This window comes from Orcinus orca, chromosome 10 (assembly GCF_937001465.1).
Source record: "Orcinus orca chromosome 10, mOrcOrc1.1, whole genome shotgun sequence".
NCBI classification, from domain to species: domain Eukaryota; kingdom Metazoa; phylum Chordata; class Mammalia; order Artiodactyla; family Delphinidae; genus Orcinus; species Orcinus orca.
In genome coordinates this window covers 71326653-71348576 of record NC_064568.1, presented here as the reverse complement: position 1 = coordinate 71348576, position 21924 = coordinate 71326653, and the positions used below count along the sequence as shown (strand labels likewise).

The window sequence follows — 21924 nt, the reverse complement described above, 5'->3', positions numbered from 1 at the left end:
GTCTCTGGAATGGGCATATTATTAATAATATTTTGTCTCTACCCCATATCTACACAGTGTGTATGTATATATGTAACATCATAGCAGCTCATAATTTAGCATTTGCCTCATGTAATTTATGTATTTAAAACAAGGAGAATATAGTGTCTTATCATCTTCAGTCTTTTCATTCGTGGAATACATTTAGGAAAAGATGCATGAGAAGACTCCAAAGAAAATATTGGCTTTTTTTTTTTTTTTTTGAATTTTAAGGAATAAAGAGTATAGAAAGGAACCATGGGTATCATCCCATTTTCTCTCCTCCTACATTCATTTTCAAGAAGGGTTGTAAAAGTGCATCAGTTATAAAAATGTAACATTTCCCTACCCCCCCAGCCCTCCTCAGATTCTTAGCTAAAAATATTGAACTTGTCTACATTGACTCAGCAGTCAGAAACAGGTGCTTGGATATGGTAACATGAGAAGATGGATAGAAGTGGGACTGGGGGTGGTGGTGGGTTGATGGAGAACGCTGGATTTAATTTGAACTTCCTCTTTCCTTAAAATGCAACGTTTGAATATTTCAGTGTGCCTCCTTTTGCATTTCTTTGGTGCGATTCGGTGGAGTGCCTTGTTTGCTACTCCAGGAAGTGTTTTTAGGTATCATAGTGTATTTTAATAATGTCAGATTCTTACCGAGATGCAACATTATGCCGCATAACACAAACATAAGAGAACACAGATGAACGAATTTTGAGTTCATCTGTGCCTGGAGCAGAGAGTATCCCTGATCTTTCTTAGAAATCCCACTTTTAGCACCCTATCCTTTTGCCCCCCAAAGACTGTGTGGTTGTTTCTCTGACTAGAAACACTCCTTGTAACATTAAACCAAGTGATTCAAAGGTGTTTTTTTTTCTCTTCATTTTGTGGCTCCATTACTTCATTAATCGTATTCCCTAAGGCACTATATATTAAATTATGATAATTTATAGATTAATACATTAAAAGGTACATAAGAAGATGCTCTGTGATCATTTTAACAATGGCAATGCTTTTCATTTGTATACTGCTTTGTATATTTTGAAGTATTTTCATATTCATCCTTGCATTTGATCTGTCTCCTATTAAAAACAAACTATCTCACATATTTTTATGACTAACAGTAGAAAGCCAATCTATTAGAGCAAACAAGTTTTTTCATTAGGGACTTTTCTTAATGCCTCAAAGAATGGCTTAATGAGAGGAGTTGAGGGTCACAGTAGCTACTCTAATTATTGGTCCTTTTTCTCTTCTGAGTACTGAGTGTTACAGATTTTTAAAAATGTTATGGCACCCCTCACTCCTTTATGTTTTATGTCTTACACACTCCTTTAACTCACCTGTCTAGCCATTAACCTTTAAAAAAAAATAATGTAATGCCCTATAGTATGTAATTTTTAAATGTCTCTTGAGAAAACCTAGCCAGAAAGCCTTGGACCTGCTGCCATTACTTTCTACAAATAATTTTATTTTACAGCATGACTTTTCTTACATGAGCTCCTCACATTTTAAATGAGAGGGCTCAATAAAAATCTGCTTAGGAAAATTATTCAGACTTTCTGGAGATTTAGATAAGCTTTTACTTATTTAAAAATATGACTTTTCCCCCATAATCAAGCATCTAAATGGGTCTTAAACAGGAAGTATTGCTTGTTAGAAGGAATTTTATTTCTTGATGAAAGACAAGAAATCTTTTTTAAAAACCTCTAAATCTAATGACTAACATTTTTTATGGTGCATTACAAAATGCTTCCATTTCCATGACATCCTTTGAGCCCCACAGCAATCTTGTAATGGAGGCAATTCTGTTTCCTTCATTTTATGTATAAGGTACCGAGATTCTGAAAGCAGTGGCTGGTCACACAGCTGGTGAATTGAGATCAGCGTTAGACCCAGGTCTTTGGACATTGAATCGTAGACTTTTCTTTATTCCCTATGATCTCTTTATAGGCTTGACTCTTGCTTTTCCTGACCAATAAATAAAGGAGTAGGTAACCAAGAAAAGAATCAGGGAATATTACAGTTGTAAAGGTGGTTGGTTAAGACCCTTCATTTCCATATCAGCTTAAGGAGGTTAAGTGATTTCTCCCAGGTCATTTTCTAATTAGTGGCTGAGCTGGGAGGAGAATCTTGAAAATGACATCAAAGACATGAATTACATGTCTCCTTTGAAACCACATGTCTTTTATCAGACGCTTGAATATGTCTCGTGGAAACGTTTACTTCTTTGAACATAACTTGAATTAGGGCATTCTTGTGAGCTCTCTGAGAAGGCTCAGACCCAGTCCTTTCATCTCTGTGTCTAGCATTTTGGAACTGCTCAGAAATGCTTATTGGTTGTAGTAAAATGTTAATTTCTGGTACATAATTCCAAAGTAATACTTAGATAATATGTTGTTGTCAGGGCTATTAGCTTCTCAACAATGGAGACAGACACTTGATACTCAAATTTGAATGTTACATCATTCAAAGAGGATTTGAGCTTTGATTGGGCATTGATTTCGGTTTTACCTCTTGTTCAGTTCCATATATTTGTTTGAGTGTGCACAGAGTTTAAAGAGGAAAATTATCCAAATTGTGCTATGTTATGACTTTTTATCTGAAAAGTGCAGTTTTTTAAACACCATTACAATGCATGTCATAATAACGTGGTCATTGTTCAAGCCATAATTTTACCATTTTATATTCACTTGTCTTCACATTTTCAGATTTATTCCATAGATGAAGATGAAAAATTAACACCTAGCTTGGAGATCATCTTACCTCGTGATTTGGCAGATGGATTTGTGAATAATAAGCGAGAAAGCTACAGATTTAAGTAAGCCTTTCTCTTTTCATCTTCATTTCTGTTTTACTATTGAACTAATTCTTGTACTGCGTTAATAGCCACTGTGAAATCATTGGCACCATTTCTTGGGGAGAATGTAGTACAGTTCTCTATTTTTTTAAAAATTTATTTAATTTATTTTATTTTTGGCTGCGTTGGGTCTTTGTTGCTGTACGTGGGCTTTTCTTTGGTTGCAGTGAGCCGGGGCTACTCTTCGTTGTGGTGCGCGGGCTTCTCATTGCAGTGGCATCTCTTGTTGTGGAGCACGGGCTCCAGGCACACGGGCTTCAGTAGTTGTGACACGTGGGCTCAGTAGTTGTGGCTTGCAGGCTCTAGAGTGCAGACTCAGTAGTTGTGGCATGCGGGCTTAGTTGCTCGACAGCATGTGGGATCTTCCTGGACCAGGGTCCGAACCCGTGTCCCCTGCATTGGCAGGCAGATTCTTAACCACTGTGCCACCAGGGAAGCCCACAGTTCTCTATTTTATCTAGTAGATAGAATTCAAGTTGTCTTTTCATTGCTGTGCCCAAAGTTAAAAAGGGGATATATTTCTGTATCCAACAGGATAGCCCAAGATCTCAGCCTTTCTTTACTATATCTGTTTATCAAGTGTTATCTTTTTCCTTTTTGGCCCACTATAGTTTAGCTCTTATAAGAAGTTCAGTGCATGACTAAACTTTATTAAAGATGTGTGCTGTATAGGTGAGCCTTCTTAATAACATAAATGGTATACTGACCTCAAGTGTACATATGTACGCTCTGTATCTGTACTGTCCAGTGTATCAGCCACTAGCCACATGTAGCTCTTAAGCACTTGAAATGTAGCTGGTCTGAATTGAGATGCACTGTAAGTATGAGATATATCAAGGATTTTTGAAGGCTTAGTATGAAATAAAAAGAATATAAAATAGCTCAAGATTTTTTTTCATATTGATTACGTGTTAAAATATATTATTAAAAATAATTTTACCTGTTTCATTTCACTTAAGAAATGAAGCTACTAGAAAATTTTGAATTACACATATATGCATATTTATGTGTTACGTTTTATTTCTCTAGCACAGTTCAGAACTGTATGGTTCAGGTGGAAAGTAGCAAATAGCTACCCCCGGATTGTCATCAGTGCCCTTTGTCTGAATACTATTCTAGTAGCCAGGCCTTAAATTTGGGGATTATGGCTGTTTCATACTGCCTTTATTTTCCAGTTTCAGATGACATCATTTCCTTTAATCCCCACTTTTGATTTCTGGAGAAGTTTGAGCCCGAGTTAAACCCATATTTAGTCTCTGGCCTAAATTTAGGTAGGAGATTCCTGGGTCCTGCTGAAGGAATCCTAATTGCTCTCTTGCATTCCTCTCTATGTTGTTTTTCATAGGCCTTATTTTGAGACTATTCCTGCCCTTGCCCTTTGGATAAAACCATCTCAGATATTTTTTTGTGTTTCTCTCTCTCTTTCTCTCTCTCTCCACTTCTTAATTCTCCTCCCCCCTCATTATTATTGTAATTATTGTTATTATTACTTTGTCTTATAAAGATTCTCTTTGGTCTTCACAACTCCCCCCTTTGTCTATCATGTATATATCTCTCCCAGCGCCTCCACCCCTTCTTCTTCTTGTGTCTCCTTTTACAGTAAGTACAAGCAGGATGGCTAGCCCAAGGTTACATGGTGAGATGGTCCTAACCTGGTCTTTTTGGCTCCTCTTTGCCTTTCATTCTATCCTTTAAGGAGTAGCCTTCTAATATATGACTTACTTTTCTGAAGGGGCATTCTCCCACTGGTGTAAGCATGCTACGTACCTTAGTAGCTATGACTTAATGACAGATACCCTAGGCCTGTCTCCACAGTTTGCTAAAACATTTTATTCAGCATGATTCTGTTTGAATGCTAAGAAACAGTTGGCCATGTTTCTATCCATCGGCCCTGTCCAAAGTACTCTGTGTGTTATGTAGATACAAACAGAGTGCAATTTAAACACATGCTTATTGAAAAAGTGCTATCTGCTTATTTTTAAATCTCTTAATCATTCTTTCTAAATCTCTGAATTAAAAACATTGGTTTTAGTATTTTAAATAAAGAAATTAGTAAAATACATATGTTCAGAGATAAATATTTAGTATTTTAAAGGCTGTTTTCTCCCAAGAAAATTCATGCAATCAATAAATCTTTATTAACCATCCACTGCATGCTGTTTTAATGGCTAGGAATACAGCAGGGAATGCCACCAAGCTTCTGCTCTTAGGTGCTTACATTTTAGTGGGAGGAGATGGACAGGCAAGGTGTATGTATCAGAAAGTGTTGAGTGCTGTGGAGAAAAATAAGGCAAGGAAAGGGAACAAGGAGTGCTGGGATGAGGGGCAGCAAAGTGGAGGGGTGGCTGCAATATTTCACGGGGTCTTCAGGAAAGGTGTACATTTTAACAAAAACTTGAAGGTGGTAAGGAAACGAGACATTCAGATACCTGGGGGATGGGAATTCCAGGCTGAAGATATTGCAAGAGCGAAGTTCCTGGGATGGGAGAGTGCCTGGCACGTTTGAAGAAGAGTGAGAGATCTGTGTGGCTGGAGGAAAGTAAGCAAGGGGGCTGGAGGGGAAGAAGAAGGTTAAAGGGGCAGCAGAGTGGACAGATCATATGGAACTTTTCCCAAAGTGCTGAGAGAAGGTAATGGGGGGTTGTGAGCAGAAGAATGGAATAATCTCACTTATGTTTGAGCAGGATCATTCTTGCTAGCATGTGGAAATAGACTGTGAGGGGGCAAGGGAGACCAGGCAAGAAATTGTGGCAGCTTGGGCCAGAGTAGTAGCAAGTGGAAATGTTGAGAAATAGTTGGATTCTGGATGTATTTTGAAGGTCAGAGCTGACAGAGTTTGCTGATGGGTCATATATAGAGTGTAATGGAAAGAGAGGAGTCAAGGATATACTCTAAGGGTTTTGGACTGAACTTTTAAAAGGATGGAGGTGTCATTTACCAGGATGAGGAAGACCGGGAGGAACAGATTTGGGGTGAGAAGAGATAAGCAATGACCACATTTGAAATGGTCTTTAGAAAAAGCCTACACAACCTCCTAATAAATGAAAGGACCTGCTAGGAATCAGGAAACCTACATTATGTCTCAAGGCACATTATAGAGTAGCTCCACGGCCATGAGTAAGTTGCTTTATCTCTCTGGGCCTCAATTTCTTCCTCTGTAAAGGATTAGATTGAACTTATTAAACTCTTTGATTCTATTTTGCTCTTCAGTGGTTTTCAGAAGACAGCTGATCATAATGACTTTCCAGATTACTATACAACTGCATTATATAAAGTAAAATGTTTGGGGGTGATGATATTTTATGTTTAATGCACAGTGTGTGATTTATTGAAACTCCTGCCATCTCTTTGGTTTACATGGTGGTAGATGTCATTCCTCTTAAGGAAGTGGAGTTGGGAATGGCTAATTCATTCGCTCAGTCATCACCAACCTGGTAAAAGAAGCAAAACAGCCTTAGCATCATCACCTAAAAGCACCGCTGGGTCTGTGCTCAGACATCACAGTGGGTAGTGCTCTGGAGAGCACATGAGCAGCCGTGTTATCTCAACATTCCTATCTGAAGCCCTCATACACCTATAGGGTCTTGAGGAGTGTTCTGGGCACACTCAGTAAATATTGCTGAAATATAATCTGGCCTGCTAAATGAGTACCCAGAGTGCCTTACAATCTCTCTTTGTATATAGTTTCATTATTTGCTTCTTCAAAAGGGTGGTTGGTATGCTATAGGAATCTTTTGAAATTAATGTTGATTAAAGACAATGAATTTCATTCCATTTCATATCCAACCCAGCTCCAGACATCCTCCTGAACTCCTGAGTAGTGAAAACAAACCTACATTTCATGTAGTCTCTACTTTACTTGAACATGTGCCCAACTCACTTGTGTGGGCAGATACACACACCAAAGGTTCCTAAGCACTTTGAAAGCTGCTTAGGATTTGGGTGTTTCAAAGGTTTTGCTTTAATGTACCCCCTCTCCCAATTTTTATTCTGAAAACTTTTAAATATGCAGAAGAGGTGGAGGAATGATGCAATCAAATCTCCTTTACCCTTTGTGGGAAATTCATCAATTGTTAAGGTTTTGCCCTCTGTGCTTATGCATGCACTCTCTCTCTCTCTCTCTCTTTCTCCCCTTCTCCTTGCCTTCTCTCCTTTTTTTACTTTCCTTCCTGTTTGTATTGCTCCCTGTCTGTTTCTTCATGATGTTTGAATGGGGGCTATATTTGCTGGTTGTGAGTTAACACATTGTATAAGGATAGGTTGTGAGTCTCCCCCCAGGTTTTCAGCTGTGCTTGTGATCCTGTACTAAGCTAAATCAGGGTGCCATCGCAAGAAGGGTGCAATGGATACCATCCCCCCTCCCCATGGCTCGAGCCTCGCCAGTCGGATCAAGATTTCCTTTATAGGACAGGTCTATCTTAATTTACTGTTTGACTTTTGACTCATGATCAACAAAATGAAACAAACTGTGCTAAGAATTAAGTAGCTGATACTAGGTGCAGTACCTAATTAATGGAAAATAAACTTCAGTTTAAAACTTTAAAACTAAGTTCAAAAATCATACATTTCACAGCTGCATTCTTTTCTTACAGGTCAGACATCAGAAGTTCTTTGGCTGTTTACATCCTGTTCTTGGGTTTCCATTTCATGCACTTATCTAGATTTGAATTTGATGCCAATTGCAGACACTGTCCCTCTTGAGAGCTAAAAAACACACAGTTTATTATTTGGTTCAAAGCTGCTGCGGTTTTTCAGAGGGATTTATTGTGCAGATCTTGTCAAAGCAATACTGTTTACCCACCATTTGTATACAGGGGTACAAGAGTACAGTGTGTTTGGGGCTACAGGGCAAACATTGTGTTAGGTTAGTTAAGCCCAGTGATGTAAATATGAGGTAATTTACAAAGCTTTCAGGAGAAGAAAAAGTATGTATTAATCCAATAGTGTTTGAAGGCTCAAGCTTTTAAATAATTACTGTTTTCACATTTGCAGATTTCAAAGGATTTTTGATCAGAGTGAAAAGCAAGAGACCATTTTTGAAAACATTGCCAAACCAGTTGCTGAGAGGTAGGATTTCCTATATTTTGTTCAGTGGGTTAGTGGTTTTTCCTCTTGCCTTCAATTCTCAGATAACTGTGGTGATGTGCTTCAGTATATCAATTATGTACTCAGGCTGTAGGGCATGTGATGATGGCAGTACTAATACCTTCTATTGTTACACCTTGTTTGTTTTAGATTTAGATTCTGAGCCTCAAAACAAACCAGTGAGATAGACAGAATAGCTATTATTACTCCCATTTTGAAAGATATGTAAATCTCTGAGGATTAGAGAGATTAAGTAGCACTGCTCAGGGTTAGTGGCTAGTGGTAGCAGAGTCCTAGATGGTTGTCTAACTGTTAAGTCCAGTGCTGTTTTCTGAGTACAATGTTTCAAACATATGGTTAGACAGATGAAGGACTGTGACACCTGGGAGGCCTAATTCTGGTTGACCCAACTCTACCTCTGTGTAATAACTCTATTTCAAAGCTTGACTCTTAGCTTAGGTCCCTTTTGTTTCTGTATACCCAGGTAGTTCCAGGCTGCTGACTACTGGAACCAAACTCACATGAGAATAAATGATTCCGAATAAACTGGAGTGCCATTTTATTAATATATGTTGGCAAAGTCTCCTTGAGACTAGACTCTCAAGCCCTTAGATAAGCACACTCTCTTTCTGTAGGGAGTCTGTATCTGTATGGGAAACTACTAGTAATAAGATTGCTTTCTGATCCTGAAATCATTTGGGTGATTTTATGACCTAATTAACCCCAGATATATCTATCTTTACTATTCAAATGAAAAATATGTCTGCTAAGTAAACCCATTTTTCAAGTCCACGGATCAGTACACCCTCAACTACGACATTGCTGAAAATATATCGACACACATTGTCTCCCAGACTCCTATCTCATGAATCCTACTCAAAGCACGCCCTTCTCTCTTTTGTCCCAGCTTTATTGAGATATAATTGACACATGACATTGTGTAAGTTTAAGGTATATGTGTTGATTTGACACATTTATAAGTTGCAAAATGATTCTCACCATAGTATTAGCTACCACCTGCATCTTGTCACGTAGTTCCCATTTCTTTTTTGTGGTGAGAACATTTAAGATTTGCTCTCTTAGCAGCTTTTAACATTTATAAATACTATTAGCTACAGTCACCATGCTGTCCATTAGATCCCTAAACTTGTTAAGCCCTTCTCTTTTTATACTGTCTTCCGTCACAGTGGGTAGAATATAATTGAGTAGGCTTAAGCTATTTTAGTTGTAGTCACAATCCAACAGCATCTCTTTAGACTAAATTCAGGTCTCCTTGACTGGATGTCACACATTTCTAAAATTCTCTTCTTTTTAGTAATGTTTTGGGTTATGTCATTTTTCAGGTAGCCCATCCCATGTGTTTTATTTTGAGCCTTTCTAAAATCATTCGGGGAGGGGACCTTAGTTTGTGTTTCATGGATGTCTGTTTTTCCCCCCCCATTACTGACTGCCTCTCCCATCTTGAGCCCACTTCCCCCTTGAGCCCTTGCTTTGCCCTCTGACAGGAATTCTCTTCCTTCAGAAATCTGCTTAGTTGCTTCCTCAGCTCTTTTGAAGTCTTTGTTCATGTATCCCCTTCTCAGGAAAGCCTTCCTTTATTAGTACCCGATTGAAACTGCATTCCCTGTCACGCTTCCCTATTTTATTTTATTTGTTTGAGCACTTATCACCGTCTGACGTACTATATAGTTTACTTACTAGTTGCTTTGTTTGTCTGTCTTCTACTAGAACAAAAGCTCCATTGAAGGCTGGAGATTTATTTGTTTTGTTCACTGACTTGACAAAGATGCCCAGCCCGATGATGACAGGATTTGAAAAATGACAGGCAAGAGCATTTTTATCCAGGCTGCTCAAGTTGGTCCTAGTGAATCATATCTTTCATCAGTAGGAAGCATTCCTCATTGTCCTTTTTAATACTTTTATTCTTGTATCCCATTTTTCCTGAAACTATTTTTGCTATTTTTTTCATTTTAGCCTTTATCTGCTTTATCTTTCTCGATCTCTTAACTCAACTTCCCTGTGTCATTTTGTCTTTAAATATAGGTCTGGTAAATAAAATATATTTGGCTTTTGCTTTTGTAGCTAAACTCAGAGTCCCTGATATTTAATTGGTAACTTTAACCTGTTAATATTTATTATTATTACTGTAATAGTGTTTGGAGCTATCCTCTCAGGTTTTTTTTCTATTTATCATACTCTCTATTTTTTTCCCTTTCATGCTGTTTGTTGGTTTGACTGTGCTCTTTGTTGCTTTTGCCACTTTCCATTTTCTCTCTCAAGGTGTACACACCTCTGTGTGGTTTAAATTCAGATATTAAAACTTATTTGTATTTTTTCTCAACATCTGAACTTCCTTCATCTGCCTGCCTGTCTGTCTCTCTTCTCCCCAGGCAGGGACCTTAGCACACTTTTACTTTGCCTTTCCTACTTTCCCAGCACTTTAGGTATTGAGATCTACTGATAATTTTATTCAGGATTGTCAAAAATCATTTTCATTATCAGCATTTGCTTAAACTTATCTCTAAGTTATTTTTCTTTGCTTTTCACTGTTTCTTATACTTATGTCTGTTCCTTGGATTCCCTTTTAGTTTTGCTGGTAATCATCTTCTAATAAGTTTTTAGAGAGAGTTCAAGACTGGGGAGCTTTCTGAAGCTTTTCATTCCCCTTCACAGTTAAATGACAGTTTGACTGGGTATAGAATTCTAGGTTAAAAATTCCTTTCTCTCATAGCTATGAAGATATTGCTTCATTGTCTCTTTGTATGCAGTGTTGCTGAATAGATGTCAGTGTCAATCTGGCTCTTATTTCTTCTTAGGAAATACCCTTCTTTCCTGGATGTTTTTAGGATTTTTTTCTTTTTCTTTTTATGAAATTTTGTATCAGTGAGTCTATTGATTGTCTAGGTATGGCTATTTTTTCATATAATCATTTATTCTTGTCTCTCATTCAGCCACTTCAATCTAAAAACCCTTATATTCAAGCTCAGGGGTCATCACATTGCTAATTTCTTTGATGATTCAAAAACTAATTTTCTTCCCTCTAACTTATTTATTCTTTCTTTCTGGAACTTCTGGATCCAGAACTACCAGTTATATCCTTCCAGGATGGTGGTTTGCTTTTCAGCCGTGTATATTCTCTATCACCTACCTCTTAAATTTTTAGTTTTTACAATTTTAGTTTTCATTTGTAGGAAATGAAAAAAGTCTATTCTTGTTTATTCATGTGATCTCCTCCCTTTTCCTTCTGGAGAAAATTATCTTTCTTGGAAACACTAGCTTTTCTTTCTATGTACGTTCTCTTCATGTGAATGTTCTTCTACTGTTGAGTTTGGTGCGTTGCTTTCCCAGTACAGACTTTCCTCGGATGTTTGGTGATTCTCAGTGGTGGGCTCACCTCTGTCATTTGAGAGTGCTGTTGTCTGTTTGAGAACGCTGTTTCTGTTCTCTGTGGCTCCCCTAGTGTCTGTGGTGAAGGAATGCTGTGCCCTGAGCTTGTCTGCTGGGTGTGAGAACACTCTTTCCTCCTGGGTGTTGCTCACCACCAAGGGCTCTGCTCAGCATCACTCATCCAGGCTCCTACTCTGCAGGAAAGTGTTCTTCAATAGTGGATGGACAGGGCTTCCCTGGTGGTGCAGTGGTTGAGAGTCCGCCTGCCGATGCGGGGGACGTGGGTTCGTGCCCCGGTCTGGGAGGATCCCACATGCCGCGGAGCAGCTGGGCCCATGAGCCATGGCCGCTGAGCCTGCGCGTCCGGAGCCTGTGCTCCGCAACGGGAGAGGCCACAACAGTGAGAGGCCCGCGTACCGCAAAAAAAAAAAAAAAAAAAAAAATAGTAGATGGACAGATGGAGGCAGACTCACGTCTCTCTCTGATTCATCTGCAGAGGAGAGGGTTATCAAGGAAATTAACACTAAACTAAGAGCCTGGGGGAATCTCTGTTTTCACTGCCTTTAAATATGTCATATATAGTATGTTCACACTTTAGGAAAGCTTGAATTGTGGGACTTTGAATGGTAAAATACAAGGTATCAATAAAGTCATTTATACACAATATTTGAAGTAATATTTATCCCATAAATTGAAAAATATATTTTTAAGAATTATATAAGTTGGCAGGCCTGGTGAATGGAAGCTGTGCCACTTTCGATGTTAAACGGAAGTGCCTGCTGTTCTGGTGAAGGTTAGTCTCCAGGAACACATGCTCAGTGTAAATCCAGTTCATCTTACACTGCCCCTTGAAGGCTGCTCTACTGGGTTAACCTATTGCAGCTTAATTCTGGTTACTGTGTACAATTAAAGCTAAATAAAATTAATCATATTTCTTTCCAAAATTCCGTAGTTCAGGAATCTTACTAATTTAGACGCATCTTTCCCTACTTAACTCAAATCAGTGATATGACTCCATGACTGCAGAACTGCAGGACTGGTGGTGAGAATTTATAAAGCTCTAACTTTGTATCATGGGAAATTAAGTAAAAGAATCTCTGTGGTTATTTGTTCTTTAGCACATCTCCACTAGGAAGTACATTCAGCCTCTTCTGAACTTTGAAGGTAAAAACCGCCTTCTAGCATATTCATTTTGCTCACTAGTTTTGGAATAAGTTTTTGGAAAGGTAAAATTTAGCAGGTGCACAGATGCGTTTAGTGTATGGCGCTGCACCACATAAAAGAGGTTGTAGCTTTGCTTGATATTTCACCTGGTGTTATGCTTTTCAAGCTGGAGTGCATTGATCTTGGGAGTATGTGGTGCTCTGTCAGGGGATACCTGAAGCCACAAGCTGAACGCAGCACATCATTCTGGAGTATGAATTTTACTTAAAGATTTAGGCAGAAAACTTTGAAATCTAGACTTTTCGGGGGTTTTATCACATGCACTTGTAAATCTGCAAAACCCCAGTTTTCCAGCCAATCTTATGCTTTACCTAAAAGCTTGGGGTGTAGGAAATTCATTTTAGGTACAGTGAGTGCTTTTGGAAAAATTTGGAAATTTGGTGTTAGAGAAGAACATGGTTTGACCAAAATGAATAGGGCGCACACTGCCAGGAGGACTGGTTGCGCCCAAGATACAGGTCCCCATAGCTGGCGCCACTGGGCAGCTAAAGCCTCTGCACTGCAGCAAGGCCAGCCAGGATGGTTTCTGAAAACCTATTGTGAACCATTGCTTTTTAACCTTTGATTTCACGAATGATGAACAATATCAAGGGCAGCCTTTCAATTTATGAGAAGAAGAGGGTGAAGGGGAAAAGAAAGCTCCCAGGGCTACCACCTCAGACTTGGAGAAGAATGTTGGAGAATACCTGTGCACCTGTGCTCTGGCTGGGGGGGAGGCCAGGGCTTGGTAGAGGGATTTCCTCATGGGAGGGGCAGTCCCACATTCCAGTGGGGCCAGGGCCAAGCCCAGCAGGGCTCTCACCTGTGCCCTGGGAAACAGGCTTTGCTGATGATGCTGTGGGTCACATAGCTTGCCCAGTCCTGCTGCACAGGCAGAAAATAGATCCTGCACCTTCAAGACAAGAGGACCAGAAAGGGAGAGAAGGAGGGCCACAGAAAAGTATTTAAAATAAATCTTATTAGCCAGTTATTCACCTCTGTGTACTCATGCTTCTACCTCATCTGGCTCAAAACATTTGGCAACAAGTAGAATAATCTAATTCTGGCCTCAGCCCTGTGATGAACTCACTATGTGACTCTGGGTCAGGCCTCTCACTTCGGAACCAGTTCTACCATCTGAGAAAGGGTGATGCTAATAATATTACATTTACCAGGTTGTTTTGAGGATGAAAAGAAACAATGAATATGAATGTACTTTGTGAACGTCAATGCCCTGTTCAGTCTAAGGGTTGAAAAGTTAGAAATCTTTATTCTTTTTGCCACTTTAAAACTATGGCCGGTCACTTCTGTCTCCAGACAAAGATGAAGTCGACATACTTCTCTCTAATCCTCTTACTAAGTACAGCTAAAAGCTCTGGGCGTTATATATAAAAGAATATAAGAAGACCCTGAAAGGTGGAGATAAGAAGGTAGACTGGCCAGGGGACTTCAGGACCTAAAGGAATGACACAGCCATGAGTTCCCTGTGTTTTTTTTGTTCTGTTTTGTTTTGTTGCTTCATGTATCCCAGACTGGATGCTGGAGAAACTGGCAACCCAGAAACACCAGTAGACTTAGACAAAAGTGCCAAAAAACTTCTGCTCTCTATAGCCAAGGCACCAGGAAAGGGGCAACCCAGTGAGACAGAAACTTTTAGATACCCTGCTCCATCAAAATACCATGGAAAAACTCATGGCCCCACCCTCACCCAGAGAGCAAAGGCCGGGCTGTAACAAGGCACCCCATTCTGCTGCTGCCAGGGTGGTATCTGAGGAGTGGGAGGACTTTCCTCCCCACTTGGAGGTAACAGCTTCCATTCTCCCCTCCCTCAGGTTGTCAGTGGAAGTCTCTTGAGGATCCTGGAGTTCACCACCATCCAGCAGTATCAAGGCCTCCCCACCCTGCTGTGAGGTTACTGAGCATCACAAGGTGCCCCTCCCTTTCTTGTCCAGGGAGGTGTCGGTTGAGGCCTAGAAGGGAGCCTGAAATCTCACCTCTGTCCACAGGAATGAGGCCCCTCCACAGGTGTCAAGAGAGGCAGAGTGGTGAACCGGGACCCTTACCCCCACCTGGCAGTAGCATGATGTCAGAAGAGACCTGCTAAAATAGAAGTTTTAAGTATGACCTAGAATCTCAGTAACTAATGCCTAAACTATCCAGGATACAATGAAAAATTATGCATTAAATAAGAAATGTCGAGAAATAGGAAAATACCAACTTCCATAAGGAGAAACCATCAACAGATGCTAAAACATAGATAACACAGATCTTAGAATGATCTGACAAGGATTTTAAAGCAACCATCATAAAAATGCTTCAGCGAGCGATCATGAACATGTTTGAAACAAATGAAAAGATATAAAGTCTTGGCAAAAAAAATAGAAGATATAAAGAAGAATCAAATTGGAATTTCAGACTGAAAGTACAATAACTGAAATTAAGAACTGCAGAATGGAGAGGTCAGATGAAAGAATTAATAAATTTTAAAATATAACAATAGAAATTAGTATGGATAACAGAAAGAAAATAGACTGAAAAAAAAAACAAACAAACAATGAACAGACCCTCAGGGACCTGTGAGAACTACAGCAAAAGATCTAACATTCATGTTGTCAAAGTCCCAAAAGACAGGAGAAAAAGAGTATAGTTGAAAAATATTTAAGGAAATAATGACTGAAAATTCCCCCAATTTGGCAAAAGGCATAAACCTAGAACTTTATGAAGCTGAGAAAGTTCCAAACAGGATAAACTCAAAGAAATCCACTTTAAAACAAATATTAGTTAAACTTCAGAAAACTAAAGACAAAGAAAAAAAATCTGAACACAATGAGAAAGAAATGATACCTTACCTACAGGGAAAAAATAATTTGAATTATAGTGTATTTTTCATCAGAAAGTGTGGAGTCTAGCAGGAAGTAGCAGAATATTCTCAAGTGCTGAAGGAAAAGAACTGTCAGCCCAGAATACTGTCCCCAGTGTAATTATCCTTCAGGAATAAAGGGGAAATAAAGACATTTTCAGACAAAGGAAAACTAAGAGAATTAGTTGCCAGCATATCTATCCTAAAAGAAGGGATAAAAGAAGGAAAATGAAAAAAGAATGAATCTTAGAACATTAGAACAAAAGAAGGAACAAGAGAAAGAACAAAAATATACACTAATAAAATAAACTTTTCTTCTCTTGAGTTTGAAAAATCGTGTTTGATGAAGCAAAAAACAAAGCATTGTCTGATGACAGTTACAAATGGGGAGGGTAAAGGGATTTAAAGGGAAGTAAGGTTTCTATACTTCATTCAGACTGGTACAGTGTCAACATCAGTAGATCTCTGTGGTGATGGAATAGTTCTGTATCTTGACTGCAGTGATGGTTACTTGAATCTACACATGTGATAAAATGGCATAGAACTCTACACATGTACTGTACCAATGTCAGTTTCCTGGTCTTGATAATATACTAGAGTTATGCAAGATATAACCATTGGGGAAAACTGGGTGAAGGTACACCGAACCACACTGTAATCTTTTTGCAACTCCCTGTAAATTTATAATTATTTCAAAATAAAACATTAGTATCACCAGGTATGAAAATTTTAGTGTCCTTTGTTTTATGATGCCCTTCTATTCAGTAAATTCAGTAATCTGAATGATTAGACTAGAACTTCTCCCCCATGGGTCTCAATAAAGCTAATTTCATTAGACATTCACCCAAACATGCCTGCCAGTAAACATTTATTTTTCTCAAAGTTGGCTTTCAAGCAGAAAACACTGGTCAACCACCAAATTGTACAAAATCCCCTTGGCTCCCACAGATCTGTTCAACTTCAGGCCACAAGTTCACTTACCAGATGTGTTGTTTATAAACATGTACCTGTACTTGGCCCCACTTCCTGCTACACTGAATTTCCTTATAAATCACATTTATGGCTTTTGTGATTTTACTAATATTCTTAATGTTTTAACACTTTTAAAATTATACTTTCAACTGAAAACATGGCTTTGTGTTTAAAAACAGGAACACATATCAGCTTAAAACCCTGGAATTATATAAGAGCATGACCTTGAGGTACTCCAAGATCTTAATGAGGAAGGGGATAATAATGCCACTCCACCCACAGCTAATGAACTTGGAGAGAGCAGCGGCAGTCCATCAAACAAGCAGAGATTGTACTAAGGATGCACTTTTAAAATATGGATTTTATTATTGTACATAAACAAATGAGTCTCAATCTGGATGTCTCTTAAGAATGACCAGTCAAGAAATTGCATGATACCATCATTTTTGCAATGATAACTACATGTAAAGCTATTTGTAATTCATTTGATAAAATACCTCTGAAAAAATGGCCTGAGAGTTTTATGAAGCCATTTGATTGGGACTATGAGTTCTCTGACAGAGCAGGTACATGTGATGAAAATTGCTGGGCCAGTGCTAAAATAAAAGGCATTGCTTGAATTAAAGACAGTAAAAAAAAAAGACTGACAAGTGGATCAGAGATGCCCTCACACAGCGATGTGACTCCTTAGCTAGAAGGTACTTGTCTTAGGCTGCCAACCTACTCCTTCAAGCAGATCCTGAGGCCAGGATTTGAGTGGAAGTAGTTTACTTGCAAGGTGAGCCCAGGAATCACCAGTCAGGTCGTGGTGAAGTGAGGTGGGGAAGGAAAGGAAGCCACTGCAGGTACATTAAAGAGCAGGTTACCGCTGTAGGCAACGGGAACTCAATCCCACTGGTGTTCTCTGGGGGACTGCGAGGAACAGGCCTCAGCATTGTCCCACCCGAGGGGTGAGGAAGCGCATTTGTATTTAACCTCTACATTATGTGAAATTGTGTTCTTAAAACATTGTGATACCAGAATGGAGAAGTTATCTGCATATTGAGTGTGACGAGAGCTCTCCTTGTTTCTTCCCAATATTCTGACATTCACACACTCAGTATCATTTTTCCCATTAATCCTTGAGGACAGTAGAAAATTTCCCTCATTCATAATAATTTAAAACATTATATTGCTATTCGTCAAACACATGAAGTGTGTTCCCAGCTCAAGACCTTTGCACTTGCTATTATTCCCTCTGTTTAGAACCCTCTTCTCCCAGGTTTGCTCCTGGCTTGTCCCTTCCTGTCCTCCAGGTCTCTGCTCAGATGTCTTCTCTGTCCTTAAATGTGCTCTATTTTTCTTTATAGCATGTATCACCAACTAACATACTATAGGCAGTATTTACTTGTTAAATTTGTTTATTCCCTGTCTCCGCCCACTCAAGTATAAACTTCCTGAAGGCCCGGGGTCTATCTTTGTTCACTGTTGTATACGCCGCTCCTAAAACAGTGTCAAATACATACTGCCTACTCTATTGAATATTTGTTGAGTGATAGAACTAGCACGTAAAGGGTTATCTATTGGGAGCTGTAGCCTTCCCTTTCTTGCTGAATGCATAGTGATGGACTTTATTTCTTGTAAAAGGAGTTTCACTTTTGGTTCCTTCCGGAGATATTATTTGGACAGAGGCCTTTTCAGTGAATTGAAAATGAAACTACAGATAGCTGCCTTTTTGTCTGGTCTGATGGTTCTCAAAGTGTGATCCCTGGACCAACAGCATCAATGTCACCTAGGAACTTATTAGAAATGCAAATTCTTGGGCCTCACCCAGACCTGCTAAATCAGAGCAATCTGTGTTTTAACAACAGATTGTTAAACCACCCTCTAAGTAATTCTGATGCACTAAACTAGAACTAAAGTTTGGGATTCTCTGATCTTGGTACAAAGCTTAATACAGGTTGAGAGGGGTCGGGGGTAGGAACAGAGGGGGTACTCGTGGTATTCGTCTTTAATGATATCTTTCCCAGAGATCTGAGGTGTACTCTACACAACTTTCCAATTCCAAAATTGGTACTTGTTTTTTTATAATTTACATCCCACTTATTTATAAAATAAATCAAAGCACTTTATGCTAATGCTAGGGCAGGCTTCATGGGTGTAGTATGTAGTAACACAGGGCCCCATGTTCAGAAGGGGACCCATCTTGGTTTAATACTCTGTTGTTAACATTTTTAGGAAGACTAAAAAGTAGCAGAGACACCAGAAACTATTTAGACTGTTACGTAATTAAGTAATTTTAGGAACTTTATAATTCTCTTTGAAGAAGTAATTGTGGGAGACTGTATAACACATTGATTAAGACTGTGGGCTTTGGAGCCATACAAGCTTGGTTCAGCTCCCAATTTTAATACTTAATAGCTGTGTGGCTTGGGCAAGTTACTTAATCTCTCTGTGTCTCAGTTTTTAGTCTGTAAATGGGGAAAGTGATACCGTAATAGCTACTTCATTTGCTACTTCATTTGCCATGATCAAATGGACTATCCATGAAAAACATATGCCTCAGTACACAGTATGTGCTCAATAACTCTTAGCTATCATCCATTTTTGGCTCCTCACCAACATTTCCATAGACAAAGAGTTTTCATTCCAATTCAGGATTTTACTGAGTTATGAATGTTTTTCTTTATGGATTTTTTCCCCTTGACTGTCTTTAGCTTTGGTTTCTCCTGAGGCACAAGTTTGCAATTTTACCATAGATCTTTATTTCAGGATTTGAGGATACGTTTACAGATGATCCAAAGATACTTCTAGTTATTACTGTTCACCTTCATATCCTCCCAAAGAATGATAGGCAAAGAAAGCAAACAGAATGCAAAGCCGTCTGGAAAATCCTTCCTGCACAAATGTGTAGTGATTGATTACAACTGGCAAGATTTTTACTATAGTTATTTGCATTTATAATCGACTGTGGCAAAAAGCACAACCATAGTTAAAACATGTTGTTTAAATTGTTGGAGAAACTATAGCAGTAAATTTAGCTAGTGCTTTATCACTTGCAGATCTAAATATCTTCCTCATTTGAAAGTTGCTTTCCTTGGAGCAGAGCTCTTCTAGCAGAATTTCCATCATTCTCAGTGAATTTGGCCTTTCCTATTCTTGGCCATGTGGTTTTGGTCAGATTTTTAGTGTACTTCTTGCTAAATAACATGAACAAATTTACATATTGTTATTTGATAACAGTGAATACATTTCATTTTATATAGAGCTTTGCCAATCTTATAGCACTTTCACATGTATTATCTCACTTAATTTTTACCATAACCCTATGGGTAGCTAGGTATTATTCCCATTTTAGATGAGAAAACCAGGGCTCTGAACATTTAATTGACTTCTGCAGGGTCACACAGTAATTAGTCTGTGGAGCTGAAACTGGAATAGATCTTCCTTTCATATAGTCCTTTGATCCTGAAATTGCTGTATCACACAGTTGCGTTTATGTATTTCCTTCTATTTCACAAAAGTTGCCCTGACTAAATTCACCAGTGATGTTCCTGTTGCTGAATCAGTGGACATCTTTCAGTCTCCATCCTGTTAGACCTTTCAGCTCGGGCACAGCAGGCAGCACCCACGCAATAGCGTTTGGCCAGCTGCACACCTGGGAGCAGTCCAGGGCACTGCAGGACCCTGAGGGGGCAGGCATACTGGGGCTTGGACCTAGATAAGTGAGAGTGACCACCATAGCATCAGCAGAAGTGACCACGCAAGATGATAGGGGCTTCCCAAGGGAGCAGCACGAGGACAGGCATGCAAGGCTGGCTGTCCCTTGTGTACCCAGAGCTGGTCCTAGCAGCATCTGATATTTAAGTCTCCAGCCTTAGCACTGGGACAGGAACTGCTGGTGCTCAGGCTGCAAACTTTATCAGTAAGTTATTACAAAATAAAAGCGGATATATGGACATGGCAATAAAGCATATCAGAGAGTTGATAGAATTCTTCAGAGAGGTTAGAGTTTTCAGTTTTGAAAACTGCTGCAACATTGTAAAGAAAATATCTGCAGGCTTAGAAATTAAATTTAAAGATCATCACATTCAACAGAAAAGGACACTATTTTCATATGAAGCTTGAGATGAACCAATTAATGCAGAAGACAATTTTTAAATTAAAGTTTTCCTTGTAATCATATAGATATGGTGATAGAATATATAAACATGTGTTTTGAATTATGTACAAATTATAAAGCCACTCGGTTTCTTGTTCAACTTCCACAAGTTACAGGAGATGTCAGAGGAAACATTAAAATGCATTGTATGTATTTGCATTTAAAATTAAATTCAGGGCTTCCCTGGTGGCAGTGGTTAAGAATCTGCCTGCCAATGCAGGGCATATGGGTTCGAGCCCTGGTCCGGGAAGATCCCACATACCACGGAGCAACTAAGCCCATGCGCCACAACTATTGAGCCTGCACTCTACAGCCCACAAGCCACAACTACTGAGCCCGTGTGCCACAACTACTGAAGCCCGCACATCTACAGCCCCATGCTCTACAACAAGAGAAGCCACTGCAATGAGACGCCCACGCAACACAACAAAGAGTAGCCCCCACTTGCCGCAACTAGAGAAAGTCTGTGCACAGCAACGAAGACCCAACGCAGCCAAAAACAAACAAACAAATAAATAAATAAAATCAATCTATAAAACAATTAAATTCAAACTAACATGAAACTGATTTGTATGAAGAGTTAAATCTTTTTAGAGAAATTGTTTTATAAGATTCATCAGCTTAGATATACTAAATTTTATATTTTGAAATAATTTATAGGAAATTTATCTCAGTGTTGTCACAGCTTGTGAAATACTCTTAACAACTCCAGTAACAGTTACGTCAGCAGAAAGATCTTTCTCAAAATTAAAAATTATTTGTATATAATGGTCTATATGGGAAAAGAATCTAAAAAGGAGTAGATATATGTATATGTATAACTGATTCACTTTGCTGTACACCTGAAACTAACACAACATTGTAAATCAACTATACTCCAATAAAAATTAAAAAAAAATTATTTGTATATTACCTCCCCATGACTTACTTATTTTATAACTGGAAGTTTGTACCTTTTGACCACCTCTGCCTACCATGGTGACTATCGTTAATAATACTGTATTGTATATTTCAAAGTTGCTTAGAGAGTACATCCTAAAAGTTATCATCACAAGAAGGAAAACTTTTGAAAGGAAAATTATTTGTGATCTTGCATTTGCTAAGAGCTTTCAGTTATATCAACTGAAAATGAAATTGCTCAAAATACAAATTTTGATGACCTAGTAAATGCATACATAGAAAAACAAGTCAGGAAAATTGTATGATCAATCAAGATATATTAATAAAGTATTATTATTTTTGTGTTATATAAAATTATAACACCAACATATTATTTTTTTACAATTTGGAAGTTTATCATTACTCATGTAATACTATTATTCATCTAATTATAAGTAATCACTGTAATTACTAAAATATTTTTAAGGGAGAAGGCTTTATATTTTAATATCTTTGACAGCA

The 21924-nt window shown here is 38.6% G+C and overlaps 1 protein-coding gene across 1 annotated transcript in view; it reads left to right on the top strand.

The window, feature by feature from the left end:
* Positions 1 to 21924, top strand: part of KIF6 (kinesin family member 6) — a 393945-nt gene that overhangs the window by 1253 nt on the left and 370768 nt on the right. Inside the window, exons 2-3 of the mRNA XM_033424088.2 lie at positions 2727 to 2836; positions 7868 to 7942. Of these exons, the coding sequence (XP_033279979.2) occupies positions 2727 to 2836; positions 7868 to 7942 (185 nt within the window). The remainder of the gene's footprint in view (positions 1 to 2726; positions 2837 to 7867; positions 7943 to 21924) is intronic.